Source organism: Anomaloglossus baeobatrachus, chromosome 5 (genome assembly GCF_048569485.1).
Source record: "Anomaloglossus baeobatrachus isolate aAnoBae1 chromosome 5, aAnoBae1.hap1, whole genome shotgun sequence".
NCBI classification, from domain to species: Eukaryota; Metazoa; Chordata; class Amphibia; order Anura; family Aromobatidae; genus Anomaloglossus; species Anomaloglossus baeobatrachus.
Window position 1 is genome coordinate 571,248,149 of NC_134357.1, and position 9,006 is coordinate 571,257,154.

The 9,006-nt window shown below is 40.0% G+C and overlaps 1 protein-coding gene across 1 annotated transcript in view; it reads left to right on the top strand.

Annotated features, from left to right (window-relative positions):
- LOC142313067 (uncharacterized) overlaps nucleotides 1-7,592 on the top strand; it is a 99,843-nt gene extending 92,251 nt beyond the window's left edge. Inside the window, 6 exon segments of the mRNA XM_075352051.1 lie at nucleotides 1,294-1,427; nucleotides 1,557-1,736; nucleotides 1,819-1,942; nucleotides 2,026-2,123; nucleotides 2,320-2,410; nucleotides 5,656-7,592. Of these exon segments, the coding sequence (XP_075208166.1) occupies nucleotides 1,294-1,427; nucleotides 1,557-1,736; nucleotides 1,819-1,942; nucleotides 2,026-2,123; nucleotides 2,320-2,410; nucleotides 5,656-7,592 (2,564 nt within the window).
- The last annotated feature ends 1,414 nt before the right edge of the window (nucleotides 7,593-9,006 follow it).

The following is a 9,006-nucleotide window of genomic DNA, read 5'->3' on the forward strand; positions in this document are numbered from 1 at the left end:
GATCATTGTTGGAAGAAGAGAAGGAACAAAGTGAAAAGGAAAACCGGTAACCAAATGGCTTTATTCTATAGAGAAGACCCAGGTGGACATATCTAGGCTTGTACAAGATCGATCTTCTTATAGAGCTTTCAGCCACTAAAGGCCGCTTTACACGATACGACATCGCTAACGAGATGTCGTTGGGGTCACGGAATTCGTGACGTACATCCGGCCTCGTTAGCGATGTCGTTGCGTGTGAAATGCACGAACGACCATTAACGATCAAAATGACTAACCTTATTGTTGACGCGTCGGTCTATTCCCAAATATTGTTGCTGTTGCAGGTTGTTCGTCGTTCCTGCGGCAGCACACATCGCTATGTGTGACACCGCAGGAACGAGGAACATCACCGTACCTGCGGCCGCCGGCAATGAGGAAAATAGGAGGTGGCGGGATGTTCCGCCCGCTCATCTCCGCCCCTCCGCTTCTATTGGGCGGCCGCTTAGTGATGTCGCTGTGACGCCGCATGAACCACCCCCTTAGAAAGGAGGCGGTTCGCCGGCCACAGCGACGTCGCTAGGGAGGTAAGTACGTGTGACCGTTCTTAGCGATGTTGTGCGGCACGGACAACGATTTGCCCGTGACGCACAACCAACGGGGGCGAGTGCTTTCACCAGCGAAATCATTAGCGATGTCGCTGTGTGTAAAGTGCCCTTAAGTTGCCGAGTCTTGAGATCAAGCTGAAGGACATAAATAATAATGATAATAACATCACTGGGAGAGAAGGAATTTAAGTAGAAAACTAAAAGATTTTCCCTTCACTAAGTATTTATGACAGGACTTCAGTCACATCCGGTCTGATGGTATTACAAGCTCTGTAAACTTAGGTAACTTTTTATTTTTTTGCCTTGTATTTATTAGTTTTTTCACTAATTTATTCAAAATGGTGCAAGTGGTTCATGAATTTTGAGCAGAACAAGTATTCTCATTAAGGAAAATATTAGCACCAAAATAACTGGGATATATAAAAAGCTTGGGTGTAGACTATGGTACATATGTGACATATTTTGTGACATTAAAAAAGTGCAGTTGATGTTTCAGCCAAAAATATTGGAGACGCAAACCACTGCCGCAACAGTGAACAATTAAAGAACAAATCAAAACAAAAAAAACTGGTGAAAACTTATAATAGTCACGTGCCATTCATGTTAGTATCAATTTTGTGGTCAGTGATTGGATATAAACTCTTCAGTAATCATATTATTTTGTGGGATTCATTATGCTTTTACCCATGCTCATATTCTTCCCATTCAGGTCCCTACAAAATCATAGATCTGTATAAGAGCATTTTCCTGTTTCACCAGTCAAGGATGGATAGTGACCGGGTCAAAATGGCGGAGAGGATATTACACCTCACCCTAGAGATCCTCTTCCGGCTTACTGGAGAGGTGAGAGATTCTGATGACGTCACATTACATCATTCTTATCTATGGGAATAACAGATGGACAGAACTGGAGAGGTGAGGACTCTGGAAATGTCTGGAGTGAGATTTATTACTGTGTCTCTCCATAACCAGGATTACACAGTAGTGAAGAAGACCTCTAGTGAGCGCTGTCAGGCCTCTGTATCTGAGGGATGGGGAAGACCCCTGAGCCCAATCACGGGGCCTCCACCTCACCCCCCGATACATGAGGACATCAATGACCAGAAGATCCTAGAACTCACCTACAAGATGATTGAGCTGCTGACTGGAGAGGTGACACTGCTGGGAATGTTTGGACATTATACAGTAATGCTATGAAGGGATCGGGGGGTGACGGTATCATTGTATGTGGCAGGTTCCTATAAGGTGTCAGGACGTCACCGTCTATTTCTCCATGGAGGAGTGGGAGTATTTAGAAGGTCACAAAGATCTGTACAAGGACCTCGTGATGGAGGTTCCCCAGCCCCTCACATCACCAGGTAATAGACAGGACTAAATAAACACGGCCTATAATTATCTGTATGTAAGGAATGAATTTAGTCCCTGTATGTGTCTCCTCCAGTTCTATCCAGTAAGAGGACAACACCAGAGAGATGTCCCTATCCTCTTCTCCCACAGGACTGTAAACAAGAAGATCCTGATGTTCCTCAGGATCATCAGGTAGATGGAGAGAAGGTGCCATGAAATCTCCCTATGATGTGTAGATGGCTGTGAAGGTCTTGTGCTCAGTCTTGTTTTATCCTCCAGTATTATATGTTTATACTTGTGTAATGAGAGCGGTGGAGATGGCAGGATTAGAGCTGATCATAGATGTGACTTCTCCATCTGTCTGTGACTTTTACAATATTTGTTTCAGGGGGAAGATCTGACCCATATTAATACTATAGAGACTTATGTGAAGGACGATGATTGGTATAAAGTGGAAATTCCTACAGATGACCGCCCAGGTGAGTAGTGGTCTCTATATTTATTACTCACTGGTTGGTACGATTATGTGTTGGATTTTGTACTGTTTTGTGTCTCTGCCTTACAAGCTACACAGTTCTCAGCAGTCTATTAAGCAGTTGGTGAAGATCTCAGGACCTGGGCATCCACCAATCTGTAGGCAATTAAAGAGGACCTTTCATAATATTTTTTTGTTTAAACTGTATATAACACTAAAAAGGAGCAAAGGGACTGAATTTTTTTCTCCACTGTATTGCACAGATAAGTTTAGAGTGCCCAGTATGCAAATTTCTCCTTCAGTCAACAGTGTTATCAGTAATTCCTCTGTGGGACAGGAGATGTTATTTTTTTTCCTCTGTATGACACCACCCAATATTCGGAAGGCAGCATCACAGAAGAGGGAAAAAACAAAATCCACAGAGAATGTCAAAACAGGTCATTTTAACTTGACCGCACTGAGAACTCTTCATCTCTGTTGCTTCCTGTCATTACAGAGCTGGGAGAGGAGAAGATCGCAGGGTGGAGAGCCTAGAGCAGTGAAGATCATCGTGTGAGCAGTATTTGTCATATACAGCGCTCTGGTCCTAATTTGAGTATACCATCAATTTCCTTCATTCCTGATACCTGTAGCAGGTCCAGAGTGTTATGTGTGGCAAATGGTGCCTCTCACTATGATCCTCGCAGCAGTGTGTTTTTCATTTTTTTTTTTGTACTAGTGTACAGTAATTTTCTACAAGGAAGAGAACAGTATGCAAAATGAAGAAGCACGGCCTAATTTTAGCCATGAAAAATTATATTTTTTTGAAGGCAGCTGGTACTTTTTTTTTTTTTTCTTTCTCTGTGCAGGGTAAGCATCCCTTACAGAAGGACATTAAGAGAAAAAGCAATGGCTCATTTTAGTTGTCCAATAATTATCCCTTTATTGGGAGTTTTTATTAGATTTACCCCATGCAGGGCAGGGTTTCATCTCCGTAGCAGAACAGTATTGAACAAAATGGTCTATAATATTACATTGGAGGCTGTGCAAGGCAGTAGTCTGATGGCAAACGTGGCCAAATCCTGCCACTGATCCAATTTTGTTACGTAGAAGTTCATAGTCAGATTTCAAGATATGTCTTCGAGAGAAGACACAATCCAGGTGGGACTGATCCTGGCTTGTCATGGGATGTGTCTGCTTTTACTGATGGGTGGCAACTTAGGGCAGATGATGATAAAACATTTGGTGCACCATGTTCCATAAATCTGTTTTGCTGTTGATTTGGGTACATGTAGTCCTGGTAGAAGATGCAGGAAGCAGAGAGAAGCCTTCAGGTCAGAGATACAGAAAGCAGATATCTACTGGGTGAAAGCTACCTCAGGCGGAGTATAGAGCCTTATCCTGGTAATACTTCAGGTTTGAGACAATAGTCAATAGATGGCTCTGATAGTAGCAAATGGGTCTGGAAGAAACAAGGGAAAAAGGGGGAAATTGATCGAGAAAATGACTGAACTGTCAAGTTCAGTGAAGGTAGCCTAATGATATTGATGATGAATAATTGACCAGGATGGATGGTGGTCTCATTGCTGAGCTATATGTGAGTATCCTACAAGTAGAGTTACTTCGTACACTCAAGTACTATGGGTATGAAGAGGACAACATAGTGTTCCAGCAGGACAATGACCCGAAGCATACGACGAGATTAGTGAAGAAATGGTTCAATGACAATGAAGTAGAAGTGCTGGTTTGGTCACCATAGTACCCAGACCTCAACCAAATCCAATACTTGTGGGTAAAGTTGAAGAAAAAGCTGTATACATCCCCAAGAGAGCCGACCAGTATACACCAACACTAGGAACATGTAGAAAAGACCTGGAATCAGATTTCGACAGAGACCTGTTTGAATCAGATGGAGAGCAGGACCAGGAGGATTCAGGCAGTGTTGAAAACTAAAAGTGGATTTACAAAATACAAACAAGGGGGGTTGGATGTGGCCCACGGGCCGCACTTTGCCCAGTTCTGGTCTAGCATGTTATTATTCAGAATCACAGGTTTGAGGGCAGAGCATTTACAGAGCAAAAATTCCTGCAATCTCCAGAAAACCAATCTGGTATGTTTATCTTGAGTTCAGGAATCACATCAGCATTAAGGGATACTTCTGAAGGTTGAATTTGTTTGGCCAATTCACACTTTAGTCGAGACATTCAATGAACTTGATCGACCATAGGTTGTAGACGTTTCATCAGTATCTGCAAGTTATATTGTTAGGATAATACTGTTTATTTTAACAATAATGTCAGGTTAGGATTATGCTTACCAGCAAAGTGAGCTTCGTCAGGGTGAAACCAATCACCATTGAGATCCCTTGTACTTGCCCTTTGATGCCCAAACAGATTTAGACTTCAAGTTCCAGAATTGCAAGCAACATAGAATTCTGACTGGAGATTAGCAGCAAGTGTATAGAGGGATTGGAGAGTATCCAGAAGCAGGGTCAGATAACAAACTGGATCAGAACCAAGTAGCAGCACTCATAGTTATATATTTGAGACAGTTGTCTAAACAAACAGCTGTCAAAAACAGAGTGGCCAATCAAGCGTGTACGAAGTTTTGGAGACCACATACGTTGTCCCCTCCTTTTGATGTAGAAATGGCCAATGTTTTCTGTATGGAACATAGGCAAAATTGTATGTAGCTTCAGCTAGGTGATAACTCAAAGACCGGCAACCATGACAGGATAGCGACATTGTTCCAAATTAATTTTTTAGGTGTCCCAGTGCTCCCATATACGTGTTAAAAGCCAATGTTTCACTTATTCTCCTTTTATTTTTCTTTGCTCCTTATTTTTTCCAGTGAAAATACATACAAAATTACAAATACTACACCAGCTTTACTACACCTGTTGTAGAGTCATGGCTTCTTTATACACAGCCATATGGCTCCTCAGCTTTGACTTGTTCTGTCCTATAGTTCATGTAGCTGTCAGGGAGTGTATGAGATGGACACCACCTAGTAGAACTGACTTACAGAACTCTTTATGATTCACCACTGATCATTTCATTAGAAAAATTTGGTGACAAGCACAATGAAACATAAATCTATGAAAAATCTAGCATTAGAAGATAAATTAAGAATTAAAAGATTACAAACTTTTGGCTTAATATCATAATATATTAGTCCTTGTATTCAAGTTAGCTAGTAATTGATTTTTAATACAATTTGTTTCATAAGGAAAAATTTATGAAAAATATATATTTTTTTTTGTCTTGGCAGATGACTGTGCATCAGAGAGATATCTGACATTTACTGATTGTGAAGCAGCTGATTATGGTATCACACCATATATGTATGGAGAGCATGACATAATTCCAGATATACCACCAGTTCTTCATCACAAAAATCTATCATCTATTCCTTATCAACAGGTTTTATCTTCTGATTTATTCCAGATTGTTAAGCAAAATAAAGATAACAAAAGAGATGCTGAACATCAAAAAGCTCATACAGGGGAGAAATCATTATCATGTTCAGAATGTGGGAAATGTTTTGTCAATAAAACAAGTCTTACTATACATCAGAGAATTCACACAGGAGAAAAGCCATTTTCATGTCAAGAATGTGGGAAATGTTTTACTTGCAAAGGAGATCTTGTTAAACATAAAAGAACTCACACAGGGGAGAAACCATTTTCATGTTTAGAATGTGGGAAATATTTTACCAAGAAAGGAAATCTTACTGTACACCAGAAACGTCACACAGGTGAGAAACCATTTTCCTGTGACGAGTGTGAAAAATGTTTTACTTACAAAGGAGATCTTGTTAAACATAAAAGCACTCACACAGGGGAGAAACCATTTTCATGTTCAGAATGTGGGAAATGTTTTACCAAAAAAGGAAACCTTACTGAACATCTGAGAATTCACACAGGGGAGAAGCCATTTTCATGTCTAGAATGTGGAGAATATTTTACATGCAAAACAAATCTTGTTGCACATAAGAAAACTCACACAGGGGAGAAGCCATATTCTTGTTCAGAATGTGGGAAATGTTTTAACAAGAAAGCTAATTTTTCTTCACATCAGAGAAGTCACACAGGGGAGAAACCATTTTCATGTCCAGAATGTGGGAAATGTTTTGTCAATAAAACAAGTCTTACTATACATCAGAGAATTCACACAGGAGAAAAGCCATTTTCATGTCAAGAATGTGGGAAATGTTTTACTTGCAAAGGAGATCTTGTTAAACATAAAAGAACTCACACAGGGGAGAAACCATTTTCATGTTTAGAATGTGGGAAATATTTTACCAAGAAAGGAAATCTTACTGTACACCAGAAACTTCACACAGGTGAGAAACCATTTTCCTGTGACGAGTGTGAAAAATGTTTTACTTACAAAGGAGAAGTTGTTAAACATAAATGCACTCACACAGGGGAGAAACCATTTTCATGTTCAGAATGTGGGAAAGGTTTTACCAAAAAAGGAAACCTTACTGAGCATCTGAGAATTCACACAGGGGAGAAGCCATTTTCATGTCTAGAATGTGGGAAATATTTTACATGCAAAACAAATCTTGTTGCACATAAGAAAATTCACACAGGGGAGAAGCCATTTTCTTGTTCAGAATGTGGGAAATGTTTTAACAAGAAAGCTAATTTTTCTTCACATCAGAGAAGTCACACAGGGGAGAAACCATTTTCATGTCCAGAATGTGGGAAATGTTTTACTTGCAAAGGAGATCTGGCTAAACATATAATAACTCACACAGGGGTGAAGCCATTTTCATGTTCTGAATGTTATAAATGTTTTACCACGAAAGCAAATCTTACTGTACATCAAAGAAGTCACACAGGGGAGAAGCCATTTTCATGTCACGAATGTGGGAAGTGTTTTACCACAAAAGAAAATCTTACTGTACATCTGAGAACTCACACAGGGGAGAAGCCATTTTCATGTCACGAATGTGGGAAGTGTTTTACTTGCAAAAGAGCTCTTGTTAAACATACAAGTACTCACACAGGGGAGAAGCCCTTTTCATGTCCAGAATGTGGGAAAGGTTTTACCAAGAAATTAAATCTTGATTCACATCTGAGAATTCACACAGGAGAGAAGCAGTTTTCATGTCCAAAATGTGGGGATTGTTGTTCTTGTAAATCAACTCTTGTTATGGATCAAACAATACACATATAGGAAAAGCAATTTTCACACTGAGAATGGGAAAATGTTTTACAAAGAAATTACATTTTCTTAAACTGATAAATTACACAGGGAAGGATGTAAAAAAAAAAGATATATTTATTAGTTCAATATAGATACAATAAAATACTAAGCATAAGATATGGGAAGAAAGAAAAGAGACCCCAAGAAGGGCCTAGGGACTACTATATAACATGAAGATAAAGAAATAGAGGTGTTTCTCACATCATAGTGCTACATTGTATACGGCAGTTTGCCACCTGTATTTTACATACTGTTACAATAGTGTCATACTGTATATCTTAAAAGAGAAAATTAGTAAGAGTCATTTTGCACACAATTTAGGCAAGATATTAAAGATGTATCTCCACAATGTCGGGACAGCGCGTGATCGTGTGCTCCTACTGGGTTAAGATGATAAAAGATGTAGTGATGGAAGAAAAACCACACAATATGGGCATGTTTAACTGGTGCAGAAAAATAACAGAGTAGCGTGATAGCTGACAATATATATATATGTTGTTTAGTGTGTATTTATTAGCAAGCAGAACACAGAATTCATCATTTTTCTACTTCCAATAATTGTGCATGAAGAATATTTATTGAATTATGTAAAAATCAAACGTGATAAAAAATGATGAATAAAGTATTCTAAACAATTGTATGATGTGTCTATTATATTGTGCCTGCTAAATTTATAAAAGGTATAATTAGTAATAATGAGACAGATACTATATATAGGAGGTTATGTGGGGCTCATAATGTATATACTGTAGGAGGCTAAGTGGGGCTCATAATGTATAGAGAGGGCTATGTGAGGATTCATGCCATATTTAGGAAGCTCTGTTGGGCTTATGTATTTAGGAGGCTATATGGGGCTCTTAATGTATAAAGGAGGCTATGTGGTGCTGATAATGTACCATATTTTTTGTTTTATAAGACCCACCTCAAATTTAGGGGAGGAAAATAGGAAAAAATACTTGTAATGTTAAAATGAGGGTCCGTGTTACAATCATAGTGCGTCTTAATCCTAATGCTCGCCAGGAAGGAGCGGCGGTGGTGGAGCAGCTCAGGAAGGTCACAGGATGAAGGGTCAGCGATGCTCAGAGGAGGGAGAGTTTTGGCTCAGAAGGGTCAGCGATACAGCGGGTTCGGGGGTGTCGCGGCGGAGGCGGGCATCGTTGATCTGTGGGGGTGTCACTGCAGTGGAGCGACTCAGGAGGGTCACAGGACTGGGTGTCTTGGTGGCGGGTGCCATTGTTTTGACTTTAGGCTCCATTGAATTGCCCATGGTTAACGAGATGGACTTCAAGAAAATGGCCACAGAGGCAGCGCATACGCAGATAGGACTCTGTGGCCATTTTCTTGAAGTCCATTGCGTCAATCTGTGCATGCACTGCCTCTGTGGCCATTTTCTTGAAGTCCATCG